The sequence below is a fragment of the Ammospiza nelsoni genome, chromosome Z (assembly GCF_027579445.1).
Source record: "Ammospiza nelsoni isolate bAmmNel1 chromosome Z, bAmmNel1.pri, whole genome shotgun sequence".
In the NCBI taxonomy this organism is placed as follows: domain Eukaryota; kingdom Metazoa; phylum Chordata; class Aves; order Passeriformes; family Passerellidae; genus Ammospiza; species Ammospiza nelsoni.
Window position 1 is genome coordinate 35451826 of NC_080669.1, and position 24043 is coordinate 35475868.

The following is a 24043-nucleotide window of genomic DNA, read 5'->3' on the forward strand; positions in this document are numbered from 1 at the left end:
TAGTTTCTGACTAAAATTAGTCAATAGGAAGTCAAATCAAGCATTTCTTGATTCAAAGATCTACTGAACATTCCTATTGAAACCAAGATTTGTTTTCTCACCCTGATATGAATGGTTCTCAAGGCCTTCATGTTTGTCACTTTTGCTTTCCCAAAACTTATCCAAGGACAGATATTTACTTGTTATTAAAAACAACCTGAGAACTTCTGCTGTTTGCATAACGTGCCTGAGAACTTTGTTGTTTACAGAAACAGGCTTTGAGAATTTGCTCCTCACAGCTGCCTTTTACTTTTCCATCAGCTGTATATTTTCATGGCCCTTTTTTTTTTCCTTCAAGCCATGTCTGAGCAAAATTCTCCAACACATTCCTCCCTACCAAATGACAGATAACAGCAAATGCAGAACCTAGGTGGTAGCTATAAAGTAGGAAAGGGGAGAGTAGATTTGGCAGCCTAGGTTTGAGATTGTCTTTAGTATATACTGATGGGGAAATTTCTTAGAGATCTTTTTCTTTGCTTTAGGCTGAGATTTTGGGCAAATGGCTTTTATTGGCATTTAGTGATGAATTAAAATACACTTGTCCCTAGGATGAACATTCCTTCTCCTCAAGCATGTGTGAGAAAAAAGGGCTTAGATTTGTCTGTGGATTTTTCTTCTGTGTGTTGTTAGTTAGCATCTGCACATAATTGTTTTGCTTTCCATGAACTGCAAACTGTGCTGTGTAATTTAGTGGATGCACCTGCCATAATGTGCTCTTACTGCCAAATTCCTGAGCTGGATAGATTGCTTTATTATAAAGTCTTTTTATATATAAATTTTATATATAAAATTTATATATAAATTTTATTAAATTTATGGAAGGAAGGAAATGTTCTCCCTATTTGTAAACCTGAGGGGGAGAGAAATACTGCTTTTGCCTGTTGCTGTTGATACCCAGCTGGCAGCCATGCCCCACACAGTCAGTTGCTGACTCCCACATGGTGAATCAGAAGAGTAAGGATGAGTAAAGTCTTGGGTTGAGATAAGGACAGCTTAATACATAGAGCACAGTCTGTGCACACAAGGAAAGTCAAACAAGAAGTTCATTCACTACTTCTCAAAGACAGGCAGGTGTTCAGCCATCTCCAGGAGAGCAGGTCCTCATCACACAAAACACTTGGGAAGATAAAGGCCATTGCTCCAAATGTCCCCTGCTACTTCCTCCTTCTTCCTCTCCTGAGCATGATGCCGTATGGTCTGGAGTATCCCTGTGGTCAATTGGGGTCAGCTGTCTTGGCAATGTCCCCTTCCAAGTTCTTGTGGATCCTCAGCCTGCTCTCTGAGTTGTGGGGGGGCAGTATAAAAAGCAGGAAAGGCCTTGGTGCTTTGTGAACACTGCACAGCAATAATAAAAACATCTCTGTATTATCAGCCCTCTGATTTCAGTGCTAATCAAAACTACAGCCCCATGCTTGCCACTGTGAAGAAAATATACACTCTGCCAGCTGAAACCAACACAATTCCAAATAATCTAGCTGAATAAGAATACATGCTGAAAACAGGACTTGAATTTCATAAGCACTTTAGTTAGGTTTGGATATTGCTCTCCAGTATCCAGAAAGCACTGTAAAAGTCTTAGAATCTCCTTTTGCAAAGATTGTTTAAGTGTTAGTATAAGCCTTTAATTTTTGTCATAAAAACATGTTCCTGAGGGGAATTGAAGTTTCCTTCAAAAATACTATAATCTTTCACTTAGTGTCTGTTTTTTCTAGACTCAAAAGGTTTTTGAATGTTCTCTGAGTATATCTGTCTTCTGTCTCTGCATCACTAGTGCTGTCTACCTACAGCCATTCCTACGGCATTTTTATAAATCCCCTCCTTATTGCATGTATCCTTTAAGCAAAAACCTTCAACTTAAATGCAGGAATGTTTTTTATTTATTATTTATGATACATACAGAAAATCCATGGCAGCTGCAAAGCGTTGTGGAGGCAATTAATCAGCATTAATCTATCATGAAACAGGAACATACTCTTTTGCAATGAACTGGAAGTAGAAGCTTTAGAGGGTTTTTTTGCTAGTCACTATAAAAAGTTTACTAGTAGTTGTGGTGTGTGTGTTTTTTAAGGATTCAGCTTAGCTGACTGTCCAACTTCTTTATCACTTTATAATAGTTCATATATTTTCAAACCTTCAGTATGAAGCATTCTGGGATGCTTCAGCAGTACACATAGTGGCTTTATTACAGGATTAAAAAAACTATCCTGTTAAAAGCTTTTGGAAAAGATAAAAATGCTTTTTCTTTTTTTTTTTCCACAGGGTACTATGGTGATGGTCTGAATGCTATCATTGTGTTTGCGGCATGCTTCTTGCCAGACAGCAGTCGAGCTGATTACAACTATGTCATGGAAAATCTTTTCCTGTGAGTGATATGTGAGCAATGTGACAAAGTCTTTTGAGTTAGTACTCAGAATAATGCAGTGAGAGGTAACCTGTCTTTCCTTAAGAGGTAATTTTGGCCATTAGAAGGGGAGTGACAAGGAAAAAAGCAGTTTTAGATAAACTGCCCAGTGGGGTATTATTTTGGTATCCTTTACCTACTCACCTTCCCATATTAAGGTGCATTTGTCAATCTGACTGTTAGTATCTCTCTAAAAGCCAAGGAGTGCGATATCTTCACCTTGTTGGGGCTACAGTCTTTACACAATTTCACTAATGATTTCCAGGTCTTGCTGAGAGCAGTCAGCAGGGGCTTAGACAGTTTTTCACTGTTCATTGTTTATTATTATGATGTATCCCTGAACATGTTTTTGGTTTAGGAGTTACAGGGCCTTTTTTTGACACTTGCTTTTTAAAAACAGGATAAATGGCAATTGGTGACACAAGCATCTCTAACTATGCTTCCTGACTCCAGCTGCTTCTGATTCAGCTAGAAGTGGCAGGGGCCAGTTGGGCAGGACACAAATTTGGATACATAACCCCAAATCTATCACAGGAAAAGTATTCCTAATAGCAATTGGTTTGGCAGCCCAAAATTTTGAAGGCAACTCTCTCCTGAAGTGCCTGCAGCTATGTCCACTTACAGCTGTTAAAAAAATCAATCATTCCAATGTTTTCTGTGCTAAAATGCAGTAAGTAATATTTAAAGCCATTTGCAGCTTAGAAGGCACTGAGAGCACAGACCCAGGTCTGCTTAATATTCCAGCCTGTGAAGATGTACTTGTTGGCACCCAGTGCCTTTAACATTGTCTCTATGTGTGAAAATCAAGACTCAGTGTTTTAGTTTGTGGTCAGAACAACTGGTATCATTTGCCTGGTTGAGCCTCTAAGAATGCAATGTGATCTATAGTAACTGATACACACAATGCTCAGTGATTTAGAAGAGAAGAAGGAATTACTTCAGTGGTTTTAACTTGATAAGTAAGGAACAAAGCTGACTGTAACCGTGACTGACATTCAATAGTTGTTCTTTTTCTTCACCCAAGACCCTTGTTCAGATAGAACTGGTGAGAAATTAACTTTGCAGAGAAAGCCTTAGGAGCCTTGTCTACATGGCTTAAGTATATTGCTGAAGTCAATTTTGTAAGTCACTTTCTGGAGTAGTAATAAAAATGTGAGTTCATGTTGACTGTGAACTTGCAGCTTATTTTAAGTCTTGTAGTCAGTTGGGTCTCTCCAAGAAAAGAAGAAAAAGGAGAAAGTTCAACTCTTTCTTTCCGTTCTAGGTCTGCATGGAAAGAGAGAGAGTACAACAGTTTGCTAAAAATACAGTAACTGATATTTTAAAATATTTGGTAATTCTTTACTATTGAATTAGATAGGGATCTGGAGAGACCTGCAAACCACTGAATATCTTTTTTTATACAGCGTCTTTCTGGTAGCATATAAGCTACCTCTAGCTTCTGATTAACAACTGTCCTCAACAGCTCCTTTCCCATCTGAATTCCTTTCACAGTTCCAGTTATCTTCTTCCTATTTTTTATATTAACTAATTCTGTAAAATTGTCTTTGAAGGGATGAATTTGTGTGAAAATGCTTGAAACATCTTCTACAGCAGTTTTTGTAGATAGTGCAGAACCACATTAAAAAAATTTACTTTTTAATTTGTGGTTGCCTGGAAGTCAAATTAAAGCTAGTCCACAGATAAAATTTTTTTTAAATAATCTCAATTTGAAAAACTACACTTTGAAAACAAAACCAGCACTTTGCTTTCTGGGTGAGGCAGTTGTTCTAGTCAATGAGAAAATTTCTGTCCATCTTTTCAAATAATGAAGAAATTGCCATTATTATAAGATAATGAGAAATTATTAGATAGGTATAATTTGCAAGGGAGGTCTTGCTCCCTTGACATTTTTAGACTGTCATGTTCCATAACTGAAAGTCTTGTCATATTTTAATACATACTTACACACTTGCACTTAGAAACTTGTATGTTTCAGTGTGAAGTGCCTTTAAAGCACTAGATGTTCTGCCATGTGGGAAGGGATAATCTTATAACCTGTCAAATAGGAGCTTTGTTGAAGTAGCTATTAAATGAGGCTTCATGCATCAGAATGTCCATGCAATCCCTTGCTTTCCTATATCACTGTTAGACATAAGCCTTCACAAATGTGAGGCAAAAGCAGGGAGTGCACAACTGCAAGGTAAGAATGAGCAGTGGAGTGCATTCAGGGGGGAGGGATTTGGATGGCATTTACCAAATGCATGGAACTGGTCTAGTTAATTTTGCCTGCTTAATGCCCAGGTAAAATACCACTCTCTGGTGAGAACTAGATTTCCTACAATTCTTCTAATGACATTGCATCCTAAGGAATTTAAGGGTCAGATTAGATAGTGAGGCATTCCCATACAGCTCTGAAAGGTGCCATTATGCTTAGGGATAGAGCTGCCTTTTGTAGTGAGTGCACTGAGGCATTCAGGTTTTTAAGGTGTGACTTGTGGTTTTGCATTCTAGTTTTTACGTAGGCATGCCTTGAGGCTGGATAGTAGAGAGAACAGTTTGAACATTCCTGTAATGATCAGGAGTACTCCCACATGGAGTAGGGACATCTAAGTGGATCATCTGCATAGGTAGTCCCCAACAAGAATTTAACTGTCTGCTTATTTGAATGAGTTGAGTAGTGTGCTCTCTAGGTAGAATGCATTTGGTCCCAAGAGCACTGTATGATAACAGGTGTTGGGAGTATTTTGCTCACTGTGATTGAAGTGATGGAGTGCTCTGTTCCATCAGATGTCAGGTTGATGGACAGGTTTTCTTGGGCTTGAGTGTCAAAGTATTTGTATTTTGCAGTCACAGACTCGATAGCAGGACTATAAGGATCACATGAAATATAAACAAGTATCTTCTGACACCTTTTATTATTGTATTGAGCAAAATTGGTGATTAGAACAGTGAATAGAAGTTTCTCAAGTGTTAATTTCAGAAGTTCCTAGGACTTCACAGGATGCCATGTTCTCCCTTGCAAAATCTCCTGACTTAATTACTTTTTAAGAAAAAGCAAATTCACCAGTGATACTTGAAAACTCACTACAGAACTCTGTTATTGTGAGGAAGCCACATATTTTTGAAGGCACAGGTGAGACTGTGGTTTTCTAGCTGTGTGTGTCTACAGGTACCATAGTGATCAGTGCTAAACGTTTGGTTTTGTTTAAAGGAAAAGAAAAGCCTATCTTGTCATAAAATGTTCAATCTGCTTTCATTTATTCCCAACTGCCTGATTTAGTTTGGGATCAATCACGTAGTGTACCGTATATGCTCACTGACATCTGCATTTTGTCAGATATGTAATCAGTACCTTAGAGCTGATGGTAGCTGAAGACTATATGATTGTCTACTTGAATGGAGCAACACCAAGAAGAAGGATGCCTGGATTGGGTTGGATGAAAAAATGTTATCAGATGATTGATCGACGGTAAGTAGTGTTTTCCTGTCTGATCCACAGCCATTATTTTAAATAGTGTCCATTTCTGTAACGCTCCTGTATGCCAGGGTTTACAGTGTATGATCTTTCTTTATCTTTTGTGGTTTTTCTGTTTTGCTAAGAAACTATTGCTTTTGTTACTTAGATTACGGAAGAATTTGAAGTCATTTATAATTGTTCATCCATCATGGTTTATCAGGACAATTCTGGCTGTAACACGACCTTTTATAAGGTATGTAGCAAATACCTGTGATTTTCTATGTCCTTGAGAATACATAAGAACCCTAAATCATCTAACTGTGGCTGTTAATCTTTTGCTGAATAGTGCTCATTTTATAGTTCATGTTGGGATTTTGGAAATTGAATTTCGCTTTCCGAAGGTGAAATAAGGGAAAAATAAGTGATTTATGTGAGTATGAGTATCTAGTTGTGGAAGTCATAGGCATGGTTTTCTAAACCTGTATGTGTATGTTCTGAGAATTCAGTTCCTTAAAATAGCCTTTGTTCAGAATCCAGATAAAAGGCATATAGAAAAGGGGACTGCATGTAATTATAATCACCTTATTAAAAAAATCTGGCTGCAGAACAAGATTAGGCTGTGGTTCTGGGTTTTTAAAATATCATTACTGCTCATAGCTCATACGAGAGGAACTGTCTGCACCCTGAGGTGTTTGAATGCATTTGGATTCAAAAAATGTTTAATGCTGTCAAAATTAATGATTTGATTAGTAGAACAATTAAAAAAAAAGTCACCAACTTCAAAGATCTCACACTGCAGAGGATAGGCAAGTGTGCAGTCAGGGGAGCAAAGTGGTACGAGTGAAAAAGAGTTGCTTCAGGCAAGAGACGAATCTTCAGCTACAAAAGCCACACAGAATGACTCGTGTCATGATAGATCTCGGGGAGTTCTGTTTGCAGTCTGCAGGTGAAGACTCTGCAGGTGGAGATCTCTGTGGAGATCGCAGTCCCAGGGTGCTCTGTCCTGATGGAGTGACATGGGGTTGGGGAAGCACATGTGTTGTCCCATTGCTGCCAAAGTACTGCAGGCAGAATGTCATAACAGAGCTCCTTTCTAGATGTGCTGTCTTAAAGACCAAGCTGAAAGTTACTATTCAGAATACCAGAGTAAAAGTGAAACAATACTTGGAATTATCAACAGTAGTTAGGAGGATTTGCTGAGTTGTATTTGATATCTGAGATATTTCAGTTGCCATCCTATTTGCTCCCATAAATGACAGTTTGGTCTTTTATAAAAGTCATGTCTGTTTCAATTCATTAGTCATTTATTCAAAGTAGCTATATTAAGCAGCAGTGATGAGAGGTTTTTCATTGCGAAACAGGAGAAAATGTTCACTCTAAATAGTTTGGCAAAGCAGATTAGCAGTGTGGAACAAGAAACACTAGTGACTATCTTGGCCAGGTAGATTGAGTCTTGGTGCAAGAAGAAAGTGAAGGGCAAATAGAAGCTGAAAAGGTGGGCAGGACACATGGCTAGTATGACTTTTGTGGAGGATGACGAGATATTTGGACCCTTACCAAGGATAGAAGAACATGATGAGTTCCTTTCCCTTTCTTCAGGAGGTAAGGAGATAAAACTTGATTGGATTGAAAGCCAGTGACTATAGCTTAGTGTGCTAGCCCTCAGCTGTTCCCTGAACCCATGACAGGCACAGTGGGAATTTTAGAGTGAGAAATTAATTGGCCACAAGGCAAGCAGAGATTTCAGTGAGATAGCTGAAGGAACCAACATAATTTTAACTGTATATCAGCTGAGATGTGGGGCTAAACAGTAGAAATCAAAAACCTGAAAGACAACAAAATGGTAAGTGGCTGAGTGTGAGATACCCTCAGTTCTACCTCAGCTCTATCTTTTTTCTTCCTCAAAAACTGGCAAGATACTTAAGTGGAGTGTGGGACCATCTTGACTGAGAAAGCATTGTTTGAATATATAGAATTAAAGAACTAGAGATAGCAGATATATATCTTAGGTACTCTTTTAGAATCCCTGTTGATATTCATGCCAAAAATTACTTGAGCTGTGTTAGGTAAGAAATTAGATTTCAAAGGGGTTCATCAAGTGGTGAAACATGCTTGGCATTTGACAGAAACACTTAAATGAGGGAAAGTTACCACTATTGGCAGCATGCTTTCCCTAAAGTCTGAAAGAAACTGTGTCTGGGATGCCCATGCAGTGACTCCCACATGAAGGAATTAGAAATCAGTCGCTGTAGTGGAATTAGTGGACCCAGAAGAATCCTCAGGAAAAAAAAACTACCCATTGAAAGATTTTTTAATCCCTTCTCACCGTCTTTAGAAGCTTATGATTGGCTTACAGTTTTCCAGGTTAGTTTAGATAGCAATGCTGATGCTGCAGATTATGATAACAATTTGTATAAAATGCTAAGAATCTGTATGTTTCCATGCTTTGACTGGACAGTTGTGGGTGATTCTTGCATCTAAAATGTGACCACTCTGTGTGCCTAGTGATGCTAATTGGGTACAGAGACAAATCACAATGAGTGAGCTTAAACAACTGTTCACAGCACTTTCATGTATTCCCGTTCCCAAAGTGAGTTGTCTCACTTTGCATCACTGGGAAGATACCTCTGTTGAGGAGAGGGGCAGTAACCTTCTGCTCAGAGCTATTTCAGGGGCTTCATGTTGTCTGGCTGTACTTGCAGGTCAGCAGTAAATAGAAAGAACATGCTCTGTTTTTCAAGACCTACCCTTACATATATGATCAATATGAGCTTGCCACTATTACTGCAGTTATAAGATGACCTAAATACAACCAGAGCTAAATGTGAAAAATTGCTTTGTAAGCCAAATGAGAAAGATTTCTCATAATCTCACACTTGCCAAATAACTTAGGTTAGACAAGTAAATAGCCTTGTGTTTTAAGTGTGTTTTCTGAACAATTTAGCCTTTTTTCCAAGTGATCATTTTATAAGCACAATAAATGAATCATATAACACAGCTGAAATAAACACATTATTTCATGATAGAAAGGCACTGCTGTAAGAATATGGAAAGACACTGCAGTAAGAATAGACACAATCAGATCTATGCTCTTCTGAATAAATGACGAAATTCGGTTTTATTGTGTTTGAGAATTAGTGTAAAATAGAAATGCTGAGTCATCACAATCCCTTGATAACTGTGTTTATGATTATATCTGTGTCAAGTAATGCTTTCCGTCTCTTTTTACATGTAAGTAGTCTGTAAGGGACTTTTGAATCTTTTCCAAATTTTTACACATCTCCTTCCAACTGTAAAACTAATCACATTGTCTGGTATGTAGGAAGTACAATTTACGATGTTGGCTTAATAATGTGATTCAGGTAGGCTCATAATCAGCTGAACTGCATTAAGATATGATTATTAAAATTATTAGAGAGATGACTCTGTCTGAGTTAAGGTGCAAACAAGGCCATATGCTGAAGCACAGACTTTTATTTAGCAGTAATTACAAGGGAGAGATAGAAAGAAATAGAGTGGGTGGGAGGAGAGGAGAAAGAGCATGACAAACACAGACAAAGTAGAAAAAATATCATCACTCTGTGATCCTGTTGGCATCTGCTTGGTCCTCTTCTTCTGGTCTTCTTGGTGATGAGGTTTCCAGTCTTGTCAAAGTTATGGTCACTGTCTTCATTGAGTGGGGGAAGCCCATAAAACACAGAGACCATTGCATTTATATTCACTCAAGTTCAGGTGGGACTGCCCAAGTGCCTTGCCTTCGAAGATGTTAGAGCTGAGTCGTTTGTGTTCCACCAGTTATGTCAGGGATGAATATCTTCAGGCTCCGTGAGAAAGTCCTGGTTCTTCCCCACAGGGAACTTTTCACACCTGAGCCATTATCTAAGAGAGGACTGGCATGATAAAAGGTGTTATCCCACCTCACAGGACTTGCCTCTTATCAGCCTTTTTTCGCTGCGGCAGGTGGATTGTTTGAGTAATTAAACATTAATAGTCCAGTCTCTCAGTCTGTAATTGAAATATGAATATCCAAATGTTCAATTATTTCATGCATTTAATACATTTCTTCATTTGATTTTAGCATGTCATAAAAGATTGGGGGCCAGTCAATTAATACCTTTTTTCCTGTGTTTCAGCTCTAAGTTCAGCAGTAAGATACAGTACGTCAACACGTTGGCAGAGCTTCGTGAGATGATTCCAATGGAATATGTGCATATACCAGACAGTATTGTCAAGTAAGTGATGTACAGTAGCACGTACTTGTTCTAATGGAAACTATTTCCACAAACTGATAATAGCATTAAGGACTGTAAGAAAAACAGAAAGCACTTTCCTGTTGTTTTTAAAAACTATTGTGTGTTGTTCCTCAGACATTTCACTGTCAAACGCAGTGGCAGGACATCACTGTATACCAGAAACACAAAACACAAGAACTATTTACTTCTAGGGGAGTGGGGAAATTGTTTGGCCTTTCCTGAGGAATCATCTGTGCTGTATTTTTTCATAACTTTTACCTCTATTTAAGTGGAAGAGTTTTCAAGTTTCAGTCATGCAGGGCTTTTAGCAGAAATGTTAATTAAAAGATAGCCTATTCAATAGAAGACCAGTAAAATTCTATAGGTTTACTGGTCCTTGCCTTGTCAGTTCTTGTGGTTAAATTCACAAATGCTGAAAGATAGTTTCTTAGTTCTTGCTGCTTATGTGAAGAGATTTTGTAAATGCAGGCATTTCCAGAGGAAAATATCTGTTAAAAAATTGTAGGAAGTTGATTGGCATTGCTCACCTCAGCTGACTTTTTTTCAGACTTGAAAGTAACAAAAAGAAGTGATATACCAAGACTGAAAGCATGACTGAAAAAATCATGGTTTTCATGTAGTCATTACTAAAAAGACTTTGTGTTCAGGATTTTATTTTTAATTTTTCTCTTTAGCAAATGTCCCAGGTTTTGAATTGCCTATTCTAGAAGGTAGTTTGAAGAGTAGATGTGCAAGTATGATTGTATTTCCATTATGACTGGTCAGTTGTCATAGATCTCCTCAACCCAGGCAGGAGTTTTCACACCTGTTTCACAGTAGTTGTAAAGCAATTTCCTTTGTCAAGCTGCTGGTGCAATTCCAGGGAGCAGGTGGGAAGCTCAGGTCTGGCAACAGCAGTTGAGGAAACAGTAAATTACAGTTGCAAAATCAGGGGTCACAGAGACTTTCACTGAAGTTCATTTGCTGCTGTAACTTCTTTAGAGGTGGAGTGATGATAAGAATGTGGAGCAGAGGCTGTTGGTCAACTGACAACGAGTTGTCCCTAATGTTCTAACATCCCTAACAAATTTTCTTCTGATTCCTGTAAACATTTTAGTTTCTTATGATTCCCTTTGATAGAAACCTTACCTTTTCTAACCTCAGAGAGTTTCTGTCTGTTTCCTTGCTGTGTTTTACTGTTGCACTGTGGCAGTACACACATCTGTGTTGCAGACATTTTTTCCCTGTAAACTTAAAAGTGTTCAGAAAGTCCATTCACCTCTCAGACCAAAGGTGAAATGATCACAGCCGTAGTACCAAAGAAACTTTAGTACTTAAAGAGTTTTAGGGTAGTGCCTGCTTCACGTCATCAGCAGCCAGATGAGGGGTCATGATTTTGCTGAAAAAGACAGACCTGGAAAGATGGCAATTGCACCCATTGGTGGCAAGCATTTCAGGATGTTGTAATAAGATTTTGTGGCAGTGTGCGTTCAGGGCACTGTGAGTGGCTATTCTCAAACCACAGGGAGAAGAGCAGTGTTCAGTTCATAGCTCCCCTTTTGCTGCAAATTTGGAGAGATTCCTATAGAAAAATACAACTCATCTTTTGTCTTCATAATTGCTCCATTGCCAAGAACAAGCATACCACCTATGGGCAAGAAAAACCCCACCTTTAGAAAGTACACGGTGTTATGCCAGAATTTGGGTTATGTGATTTTCTTGGTAGTTTTCAGTGAAGCACAATACTATATGATTGTTGTATATGAACGTGTACATATTTTCTCTTCCTTCATCCATTCTTATCTTGTAAGGTATGATGAAGATAAGTGTATTAAGAGAAGAATGAGGTAAAACTTGCTTTCTAGCCCATGCTGCTGCTCATAATATAGTGAATCTGTGTGACAGCCTTTCACCTGCAGGCGACCTCAACAGCTGAATGAGAGAGGACTTGCAAAGACATGGCATCTTACTTTCCCCTTCAAGCTGTTGAGATCAGCCTCCCTTGCAAATAAAACTCACTGAACTGTAAATGTCCTTGACTTGGCCCAGGCTGCAGCTAGTTTAATATTACCTGATAGAGCAACTGAATGCTTTCAGCTCTGTCCACTGGGCATGCCTCAGACCCCTGCTGCTTCTCTGTCTCTGCCTCCAAGTGAGCTAAATAAGGACTTACAAATTTAAGGTGGGTTGAGCACAGGGATAAATAGTATCGTACTGAACTGAAGAGCTTTAGGGTTAGCCCTAAATCATACTGGGTGCCTTACAAAAGCATGTACTGTATTTGTTCTTTGCTCTGCTATTGCTCTGCTTCACTCTTATGCTCTGCTTGCTTCTCTGTTTCTTTATATCAATAACTTTTACTCACGCAGACTGGATGAAGAGCTGAGGGAAGCTTCAGAAACAGCTAAGTAAGATAGCTTTCAGCTGAATCCTGGCATTATAATGTTTCACAGGAGTAGCTTGAATGCAGTAGTACATTGTGTTTGGTACAACAGGCAGCTTGTAGTTTCGATTACTGTGTAAGTTGTCCCATTGGAGAATTGACTTCCCCTCTCACTGCTTTTGTACTGCTGGATCTCAGTAATAACTAATCATACCCTTGCACTATAAAAATTTTTTTTGCGGTTTTTTGGTGATTGTTTCTATAGTCATGGGAATGACTGAATTCACATACTCAATTAAAATTGATCATTAAACATTTTCTACTCTTCTCCTCTTATATCAGATGATTTATACAGTTTTTAGAGGTAGTTCTTTCTATAATTTTTTTTTTTACAGTTCATTAAATCAGGGTTAGGTATCTCAGTTGAGATAGGTAGGTAAATTCTTCTGTCTTTCCAATGTTAGCTGGATAGGCTGTGGAATTAATACTTGATAATAATATTATATTGTCTGTGGTTACTTAATAAAACAGGGGCACGTGGTGATCAGATACTTTATGTGGAAGTATGGTGTACAGTACCAAAGAAACCCTTTAGAAGTGCATAGTCCATGACTCCATTAGCAGAACTTTAGAAAGTGTACAATGCACTATCCTCATGTGAGTATTGTACACCAAATTTCTGAGGAGAAGTCTGTGTCTGTTGGTTCTAGTATAGCGTTCCCCCTTGCAGTTTTTGTAACTAAAGATTTTGAATTTTGAAATTTCTTTCCGGTCACTTTCCTTTTGCTTATGCACTTCAGGATTTTCAATTTACAGCTTCTGCTTTGCTGTACTTTTTCCAGAAGTTCCTTCTTTTGCAGTACGCATTTTTCTTCAGTTCTTCTGAGGTCACTTTCTAAAACAGTTACAGAGAAATACCTAAAACAGTGGCCACTGCTTTTTGATTCCAGGAGTTAACACTGCCTCAGAAGCAATAAATTCAACAATAAATTCACGTTATCTGATACCCCCTGACTATTTTGTTAAACTAAAAGGCCTAGCCCCCCTTGAAATACAGCTTCTATCCCTTCTGTTCAGACATTGTCAAATGCATTGTATATGCAATGTTGTCATATAAACATATGCACATGGCACTGAGAACTCTTGAAAAAAGTTGCTTTTTTGTTATTGCATTTAAAATAGTAGAGACAGCAGTGTAGCAAGTGAAAGGGGAATGAAATATTCACATGAGGCATCACTGATTATTGTTACTGTTGGATGTATGAGATCACTGTAGTGCATTTCCCCTCCCTAACTTAAAGAAATACCTTAAAACTTTGTTACTCAAACTAATGTGTGTTGTGGGTACTAAGATCCCTAGATTCCTAAAAACAACAACATTTATGTGTTTGTGCTGTCAAAGGTACTCACTACAGTTAGTTATTACGTCCCCAAATTTGATGTCATGTTTTAAAAGAGAAAGAAATCAACACAGAAAAAATGTTTACTCATCTTTTTCCTTGTATCCAGAACTAGCTGCCTCTCAAATGATCCAGAAATGGCTTCAGTGGAGCAGGAGTAAGAATTTATGCCTAATACTGTCATTACATTTTAACATTACTTTACAAACATACTGCTGGGAACTGAGGCTGGGTAGACTCCTTAAAGCATTTTTGAGACCTAAATACTTTTATGATAATATTCAGGAGCAACATGGTACAAGCAGACAAAGTATTGAAGCTTTGCTATATTTATATTTTATATACTTTATGTATGTGTTATATACTGAAGATTTGTTATATTTGTGTTGCATTAGGAATGTATTTGAGGCATCCTTAATCATTTCCAGGCAGAGAGAGATATAATTGCTAGCCCGAGAATATTCTGATCAAATTATATTAAAAACAGATAGAAAAAGTGGAGGATGATCACAGTGACGATGGTTCCATCCATTATCCTAAATTTTAAACTCGCTATTCTCATTCAAAGATTAAAAGTCTTATCTTTTACTTTGATTTCTGGGCCATACTTTTAACATGTGCCTTCTCTTTGCTTTTCTGCTTCTCAGCTTCTTTTATAATTATTTTCTTGGTTAAATCTCAAGCATCTTTACGTATTTTCCTTTCAAAGATGTTGTTCCCTTGGAAATGGGAATGTGTCAGTCCCCTGGTATGCAGTTGCTCTGTCTGATTCCAGAACTGTAGTATGGAAATGGAAAACCCTGCAGTGCTGCTCTTCCTGTTGATCAGTGGGAGTGTTTGTAGATGCAGTGTGAGGCAGGAGCGCTGGCAATTCCCTGCTGGAACAGCGTGTCAGGAGAGCCAGCCCTGCAGCAGGAGGAGTTCGTGTCCTGGCCAGTGTCCCTGCACAGGGGAGAGGGATTGAGGCCTCTGCTCTCCCTGCCCGTCTGATGGGTCTGTAGAAATACAGAAATCACTGCCGTCTCACTCTGTGCGGGAAATACTCTGCAGTAAACCTGAATCCTCAACAAAAGATTCCACCAATAGCATGAGTATTAATAAACAGGCAAATAATTAACAGTGTGTGTAGCAAAAATTTGCATAAATAAATTGAAGCTTTGGTTTTCACTTAAAAAAACAAAAAAACCAAAAAAACCCAAGCAGTGCTCTAGTAAGCTATCACTCTCTGATAGCTTATACATAGGTTATAACCATAAGCTAAATTCTTGATTCCTGAACTCATGTTTCACTTCATCTCTTTTTTTCTCAGACACTGTTTTATTCTATAATGAGTCAATATGAAAACTGCCTTTCAAAGTAGGAACAAAAGATGACATAAGGACAAAAAATGACATGTTGAAGACTGTGCGTGATTTTGACCTTTTGTGGCTTGAACAGCTTTCCTGTTTTTCTCAAACAATAAGCTGGGCAGCAAAAAGCAATATGAGAAGAGAATTTACATTTATGTTAAATAAATATAGTTAAGGCCAAATTAATGTTAATTCAGGGCATTTATTTTCTCTGCATAAATATGAATCTGTCTTCAGAAGTGGCAATAGTTTTCCAGTGATCATATCTCTTATTTGTCGTGTCATTTCTTCAGGAAATAGCATCCTATGTAAATCCCTTCACTCTGAGAACAGCTGTTTTACACAGACTTTTTTTCTGTATGCTTTCTGCTGAAGCACCTCTGGAGTCTGCCCAGCACTTAGTTTGCTTCTGTTGTCTCTTTCATTTTGTTCCAAAGGCTTTTGTCCATTATCATGCTCCCTTTTGTTCTGTTTTATTCAACTCCTTTCACCTCTCCATGACTTTAAAAGAAATATTGGGAAATAATTCATAGTGGAAGAACCATTGTGTAACAGTTCATAAATCTTGAGGAAATTTTGAATTATGTATTCTTTAAGGAAGCCTGTATCTTGGGGCACCATTTATGAAGACAACTTCTTACTCTAAAGAATACTTCTAAAGTTTTGATGCCATGTGCTTTGCACTGTGTAGCAAAATTGTACGCTTAGGTATGTTTTTAGGAGTACCCATTCCTGCCACACTGTTGTGTCATTCCACCAGTGGATCTTCCCACACGTGATACACTTCAAATTGCAATTGCTGAAAAAGTAGTTGTTAATTCCAATAAAACAGTAACATAACTTACTAAAGTGTGTACTTTCATAGATGTACATAAGATGCAAGTTATTTCTCACTACTGCATTTAAGTAAATGAGAGATAAGGCTACTATACACTTTGTGGGAGCTCAGGATTGGGGAAATAACTAGCTCTGTTTTCAGAGCACTCATTAATTTTTTGTTGTTGTCCTTTGTCATTTTGTCTTTAATAAACAGGATTGACATGACCCTGAAATAAGAAGCACCATTGCCAGGCATTTGAAGAAGAGGGTTCACATGGATTTTCATCACCCAGACAATCACAACCACGCTGTACAATAAGTGATTTGGTCAATTTTGTTTGGTTTATAAGTTTCCCCTGTCATTCAGCAGTTCAAGAAGACCAAAAGAGCCAGTCCTATGACCATGGTAACAGCAGAATTTTGGGTCCTAGTTATTTTTGTTGTTTTCAGAAACAGTTTTCATTAGGAACGCTATATCATCTAGCATTGGTTTCTCTGTGAGTGCCATTTCTGTTTGAAAGGATTCCATTTTACCAACAGTGTGCCTCATGAATAGGTCAATGAGGATGGGGATTTTTTAATTTTTGTCTTCAGCATATTAATGTTTATGCTTAGCTGAACGCAATAGTTGTTGTTACAATAAGTGTTAGTTTGCTTGTGTCACAGAGCAGCAGCAACTTTGCTGTTTAAAAATAACTTTAGAAGTTATGCAGGACTTCCTTGAGTTTGGCAGGCTGTGTTTAATCAGGCTTTGGGTAGCCTGAAGGGTGTCCCTGCTCAAGGCAAAGGGGCTGGAACTAGATGATTCCTAAGGGCCCTTCCAACACAAACTATTCATGCTTTTATGAATTTGTGTTTCTTGAGGTCTGAAAGTCTTTCTGTCTTCATTAAATGACTTTTTTGTTTGATCAGAGAAAAGTGTGATATACTAAAATATAATAATTAGTCTTGTTAGATTTCCCAGAGGATGAATGAGTAACTGAAATTAACTTTATTTTAATAATTCCGTTTAGTATATTTATTTTAGGCATAATTTCCTCAAAGCAGCAAATCCTGTAAATTACTTTCATATATTCCAAAGTCCTTGGAGCATTAATTTATTCCTGCTTTCTAAGTCTGTATCTTCCAGAACACTTTTTTAAAAGTTATGAGTCTTCAAGTGACATCCTGTCTCCAATTGTAAAGGCTATTAATTCTCTGAATATGAATCAAATATTATTTCCTACTGGGAGCTGAAAGCTGGAAGCCATACTCATTTGTTAGGAAGATTTGTTAAAGTTTTGCTCCAAGTGTTTCTATTAGATAAAAATAGGTCTTATAATGGTATTTATTGTCTGTGTCACAGAACACACCAGTAAAAAGATAAAAATGGAAAAACCCTAAGCATCTTTTGTTTGCTGGGGTCCTATTTATTTGCAAAAAAGATACTACAGTAAGTCCTACTCCTTACTGGGAAATAGCTTTAGTTTCTCAGATCATTCTTTTACAGAAGTGTGCAAGTTAATTATCTAGTGATCTCTGTTTGTCAGCTTTAAAAATATGAGAGTCAAGAAAATGACAAATGTTTGCCCTTACTCTAATGAATACACATAGGCATTTTCCAAACCTGCTGACTTGCCTGCCTTTTGGGAAGTCCTAATGGAAGTCTTATTATTACATACTCTCTGAAATACTACCTTTTTTTCACAAGATTCTTGTATGCCCTAGAATTACATCTGTGCATTCTTTACTTTTTAAAAAATCCTTAGACTTAACAATTCAAGATAAGTTGCACCTCATTAGTATGGTCTAACTCTAGTCCTGCTTTCAGTTCAGAATTATTGATGAAAGAGAAAAAAAGCAAAGTAATTCTTGGGGCATAAAGTTTAAGCAGAGTCAGTAGAGCATGAGCCTTCATTTTTTCAGCAGGATTTAAACTGAAAGTCCTGTTCTGTCCTTCATTTAAAAGTTTAATTGGTTTTTTTGGGGAGGTTGCACATTTCCAAGTCTGTCAGTTTCTGTCTTGTATTTGCAAGGTAGTGTGCAAGCAGTGAAGCAAGTGTCTGTCGTGGTGAGCATAGTTGTTCAGCCATTGTAATGAAGACTGACAGAATTGTCAGAAGGGCAGAAGAGTGCTTTCTTATCGGCCAACGTGAAAATCAAGATATGCTCTGTGCTGGTGTCTCTGTCCTACTTGCTAGTCTGCTGTATGACATCTTTCTGTCAGTTCTGTAAATTTTCACAAAGGAAGGGCCTAATCCTGCTGACCATTGTTGCTGCTCTGTAACCTTGTCCTAAACTAGAGTCTGTCAGTGTCCACCTTTTCTCAGATATTTGAATCCTGGCTTGTGTCTGCCTTATAAAAGTGCTGTCACTTAGTATATTGGGGATAATGTTTTATGTACAGATTAATATTTGTATCGACTTCCAGATGCTAATTAAGCTTCATTAAGATCTAAACTATTAAAGCATTTAGTAGCATGAAGTTGCATCTTTTGTAGACCTGTAGTTGAAGCCTCTGAAGACAAAGCCACACGACCTGTGTTACACAATAGATGAGAAAAGTTTCCACTAGAAGAGAAGTTCGCCACAAAGCAGAAGTTCAGCACAAATCTTCATTCACTCTTTGAGACCTATGTGGGGTATAAGAGATTTGTGATTTTAATGGTGGACATCAGCTCAGGGTTGAGTTTAATTCTACTTGCTTTGTGTGAAATTACTAAGCAGCAAAGTTACAAATTAATATTATTATTATGGGCAGATAATAATGGTGGCATCCTGAGATGAAAGGAATTTGTTTAAGCCAGATGGCACGTTAAAACAAAATGGGGCATTGATGTGATAGTTAAAAAATGATTGCAGGATCAAAGTGTGGTTATCTTTGCTTATTAATATATTTTGAAAAGTTTTTTAATGTTATGATAAAGCAATTCTATGTTATACTAACAATAACATATCAATATTACTAAATCAGTAGTTTGTTGAAAGAGAAATATAGTATGTATTGCACAGATACAAGCTTTTATATATGGATTTTTTCTACTGTGTATCAGAGTGCTCAGATGAAATATAAATTAGTAGTTGCAAATTTTTTTGCTAAAATACCTATGCTGACTTAAATTATAGATTAAGCAATACAAGGATATCTAATAGCATTGTATGGATATATATACCTATGAATCAGAAATAAAGAATTGCAACCCACTACTGGACATATTTCCTTTCAACTCCACATTGCAGAAGCTTTTATTCCCTGGGTGCACTTGATTGGTTTAGATCACTTCTTTTTGTAGTATAGAAATATTTTGTTATATTTTGCATTCTCTGTCTGTCCTTCCAAAAACTGAAACAGAGTCAGTTTTGTGTCTCATGGGATTATTCCCCATCTCCATGTATTAAAATCCAGGCTTTGTTGATACTAGCAGTATTGTTCCTGAAAGAAAGCACAAGGAACTCTTTAAATTTCTTTCTATTTTGTGTCTGTGCTATTATGTAAAATCAAATCCACAGACAGTCCGTCCATCTTATATGTCAGAAGGTCAAAAGCTATGGGGCAGAAGGAGACTGACTGTGAAACCACCCTGAGCAGGTTAACAACCTGATTGACTTCACTGAAGGAAGGGGTCAGAGCTGCTGGTGGACGTGGAATCCTCTCACCTCCCTCGTACATTGTGCCCACGTGCCACTCTACATCTGTGTCAAATGGGCCAATCTGTACTGCCACTAAGTACAGCTGGCTGATTTTGGAGCTATCCTGATCATTGTCCAGTAGGCTCCAAATACAAGATTAAAGGGCATGAAGAAACTGTGGCTTCTTAATTGCCACCCACCTGAAAGCAGCTCTGTGCGTGCTCCTAGACCTGTTCAGAGACAAAGAAGTTAGATTAAACAAACCTTTCATACTTGTTGAAAATAGGTTTTTTGACTTCTGATATGTTTGGAGATTTATCAGATGTTTTCAAATTACTAGTTTAAGTGTAAGAAGTGACCCTCAGTTTCCTACTAGTGAGAATACCTGACAGGTCAGATTGTGTTGGCTGTGCAGCCAAATGTATTAATTTCTAGGAACAAGAGAGGTGTCCCTGTATTGCCTGGCACAGATGAAGCCAATTCAGCAAGCATCAGGACATCAGCAGTTTACTTTCTCATTTGCTGTCCCTTTCCTCCAGTCATGCAACCCCTCTGGCACGCTGTTCCCATTACAAAATGCAGCTGCCACGGGGTCAGTTATCTCCTGTGCTCAGAGGAAGACCAGAGGATGGCACTGTGAAGTCAAAATGTCAGCTGTTCCTGTTTGCGCTGTCATGATTTACAGTTCTGCAGTCCTTGCTTGACAAAAGACCAACCGCTACAAAATGCAAACTAAACTGTTCTCCCAAAAAATTACTTTGCAAAGGTACTGAAGTCTCTTCAAAAATTATGTGCTTTGTTCTTACACTTGTTTTTCCTAGAAACATTCACCCATTTCAGAAGAAGTGGTCACTTACTGCTCACATAGTGTGAATTCTGTCAGCAGTCTTAGTGACTCTGGTTTGTCCATTCAGACCAAGCAGTAGAATTGTAGGGCTGTGCTCTGCCCTGCTAAATTTGATAATCTGAAAGGAACTACAGCCTAAGCTTGGCACGTTTTTTTTTTATTCCTTGTTTTCCTGCATTTGAGTTAACCCTCTTAAATGTAGCTTTGCGGAAATGTGACAGAACTTCTCTCAAGACTTTTATTAGATGATAGCACATTTAAAAGTGCAGAGTGCTGTATGCTTTTTGATGTATGTGTGCTGGTTGATCCTGCAGCAATTAGTATTTTTAAGGAAAAACACACATGACTGATTTACTGATTTTACAAGTACATTTGCAATCTCCTTTTTTTTTTTTTCCATTTTGTAAAATCCAGTGTCTTGGTCTTTTATATAAAATAGGAATCAAAAGGCAATTTTTTTTTTAATTTTTAATTAAATGAATACTGTTGTTATTAGAAAAAAATCAATTTTGTGTGCTAGTATGTGCATATATGTTGGCATTATTAGCAAGGTCTTTATTGGTTTCAAAGGATGAAGATTTTGGTCTTGAAACCAGAATTATGCTAGGTGTGAAAATGCCTCTGTACTCTGTACTCTGTCACCACTATAGTACATCATATTTGGATTGTAAAGACAGAAGAAGTGTCATTTCAAGCCAATATCATATATTATGAACAAGTAGTTTGAATGCAGCACAGCACTGTTTTGGAATAATTTTTAAATGCTTTGAGGGTCATACCAGTCGACCATGTGCCTGTCCTGACACTACAGTAGTGACCTGTGAACAGTGTTAGGAGTAAATACTGACTCCAAAGAATGAGGTTCCTGTTGTGTTTGAGTTGACCAGCCGTGGCCTCTGTGGGGGGCTACTGCAGAAAGAAAAAGTGCAGTGTTTCTCATACAGTATCTAGTCTATCAGAAAAACTGATAGACTCTAAGCATTTCAAGCCACAGTTCCTTTTATTCCTTTATTTCACTTCTCAGTATTTATTTATTTATTCCTTTGTTTCACTTCTCAGCATTGTCTGTTTAGATGTTTTTTAAGTACAAACTCACTGCTAAAATATAATCAGTTAAAAGAAAATTCAAATATGCCATGTTGAAGTTTTATCTTCTTATCTCTATTATGTGTTTCAGTAGGCAGCAAGCAAAGCAGCCTTTAGCAATGATAGGAAAATAATCCACAGAGTACTTCCCATGCTGCTCCCTGGGGCCTGGTATGCAAAATAGACTCTCTCCATGAGAGAGTGGCTCCCAAAATGAAGTGCTGGCTTTCTAGCACAGACCTGTGTTAAGCCATTAAGACCATAAAACTTCATCTCTGCAAAACTTCATCTCTACCTTTATCCCTTTGAAGTCTGAGAAACATTGTCTTAAACAGTCAGCCAAAAGAACACATAGAATATTAATGTGAAATTTGGCCTTTATGATGTAAAAAGTAAGAATAAGGAACACAGCTAAAATTATCAGTCAGAGAAAGAAAAACTAGGGGAAAGAAGGACAGGTCAGGGAAATGACTGGGGGAGGGTAGGGTTACAGACAGCTTTCTGCTTGAGGCTCCAGTCTCCTTCCAAATTCTGATTCTCCTTGGGGAGAGGTCCCGAAGCATAGCAGGCCTGTTTGCCTGGAGCTGTTGCTTTAAAGAAGCACAAGTGAGCTCTGTTCCAAATGTTACTTGCCCTCCTTATTTAAAGAAATTATAGAATACCTGGTGATAAGTGGCTTAATCTGGTGTTCACTCTGTTTAGAATAAAACTCATTCAGCCAGTGTGTAGACAGCACAGGGGAGAAAGCTGAAGAAATGGGAAATGCTGCACAAATTTAGAAAATCAAGTTTTGCACATTTCTTAGTGACTTGCACAGAATAAGCATGAGTCAGAAGACGTCAGAAGTGTGAATTAGGAAACAAATTAAATATAGAAAGGAAAGAGCAAGATGCAGTAGGGGGGCATATGGAACATGGTGTTTCATAGTGGAAAATAGCTCCAGGAGAGAAATGACAGAATAGAAGATGAACTATGCCAAAGAGGAAAAATGGAGACCAGAAATGCGATGTAAAATAATAAAAAAAGAAAGCTTATCGCCTCAGGAGAGAATTCTCATATTACTTGAGGGATCAATAGCAGTGCTCAGACAAGAAGCTGCCATCTCCTGAGGCGTACTCTCACAGTGGTATATGATGGCATAGATTTATACAGCAGTAAAAGACCTCAGTTATCTGCTGGCTCACTTCCTACTGCATTACCACTGGAACAGGAAAGAAAATCAATATGGTGAGAGAAGTGAATTGAACACTGCAGGTTTTAGGATCAAGCAGCAAAATTAGTGAGACCTTGACCTTGGTCTGATACTCTTTAAGTAGAAGAGTTGGCTTTGGTGGAGTTCCATCACTGATATGATCATACTTACTGAGCAGATGAACCCAGAACACGGGCCACCAATAAGGTTAGACTATCCAGGTGGTCACTGTACTCCCAGGAGGAAAGATTCATAGGTACTGGCTGCTGGTCTTTTCTCTGGAATCAATTTTCTTTGGAAAAAGTTCCTTCAAAATAGAATTTTGTTTACTTTCAGTAATTGGAGATTTGGAATCTCTATTCTGAGGCTGTGACACCCAGTAACTGTGAGAAGTGTCTCTCGTTGACAGCTCACGTTAGATGGAGAGAAAAACTGTGAACACAACCCTTCCTTCATTTTCTCCCCAGCTCTGTCTGCTGTTGCCTTATGGTGAGGTTGTGATATCCCTTTGATCAGCTGGGTTCAGTGGCGTCCCCTCCCCACTCCTTGTGCACTCGGTGTGGGTGGAGGAGCAGAAGGTGGCTTGACTCTGTGTAAGCCTGCTTAGCAGTGACTAAAAGAAATTACTGGGAGGTTGGTGAGGCACTGGAACAGATTGCCCAGAGAAGTGGTGGATGCCCCAGCTCTGGTTAAGGCCAGGTTGGATGGGGGTTGGAGCACCCTGCTCTAGTGGAAGGTGTGCCTGTCCATGCCAGGTAGGCTGGAACTAGATGATCTTTAAATTCCCTTCCAACTCAGGCCGTTCTGTGGTTCTGTGATTTGTTTGCCATCAATGTCATTTTGGCCACAAATCCAAAACAGAACCAGACAAACTACTATGAAGAAAGTGAACTTGTATCCCAGCCAAAACCAGTACGCCAGCTCAAAACCATCTACTGCTGATAAACGTAATTTTGGCCTGCTAAATCTGAATTCAGGCATGTTTAGCTTAAAATGCTGTGCCTTAAACAGGGCAGTGGTCAGCTAGACACTGGTCTAGATGCTGTTGGTGTTCTGAACTTTCAGTTCATGGGAGGCTTGTCAGACAGGTTCAGTACCTGCTGTGGAGCACTTTCTCAATTGCCAGAGTATGAAGGGAGTAAAAATGCATAAGGCTAGTGATGTGAACCCACAGAAACAATGTTGTCACCAATTTTGTTGACTTGCCCAGTCTAGCAGGTCCTAGGGGGTGGGTGGTGTTGGGGAGG

The 24043-nt window shown here is 38.3% G+C and overlaps 1 protein-coding gene across 4 annotated transcripts in view; it reads left to right on the forward strand.

The window, feature by feature from the left end:
• Positions 1–19248, forward strand: part of PRUNE2 (prune homolog 2 with BCH domain) — a 103092-nt gene extending 83844 nt beyond the window's left edge. For 3 of the 4 annotated variants that reach the window (XM_059491885.1, XM_059491886.1, XM_059491887.1), the window contains 8 exons: positions 2299–2401; positions 5760–5891; positions 6046–6132; positions 10013–10111; positions 11923–11958; positions 12481–12519; positions 14004–14051; positions 16277–19248. In XM_059491885.1, coding sequence (XP_059347868.1) covers positions 2299–2401; positions 5760–5891; positions 6046–6132; positions 10013–10111; positions 11923–11958; positions 12481–12519; positions 14004–14051; positions 16277–16298 — 566 coding nt within the window. In that variant the 3' untranslated portion in view covers positions 16299–19248. The remainder of the gene's footprint in view (positions 1–2298; positions 2402–5759; positions 5892–6045; positions 6133–10012; positions 10112–11922; positions 11959–12480; positions 12520–14003; positions 14052–16276) is intronic. The other variant, XM_059491884.1, reaches the window with a different exon arrangement.
• The last annotated feature ends 4795 nt before the right edge of the window (positions 19249–24043 follow it).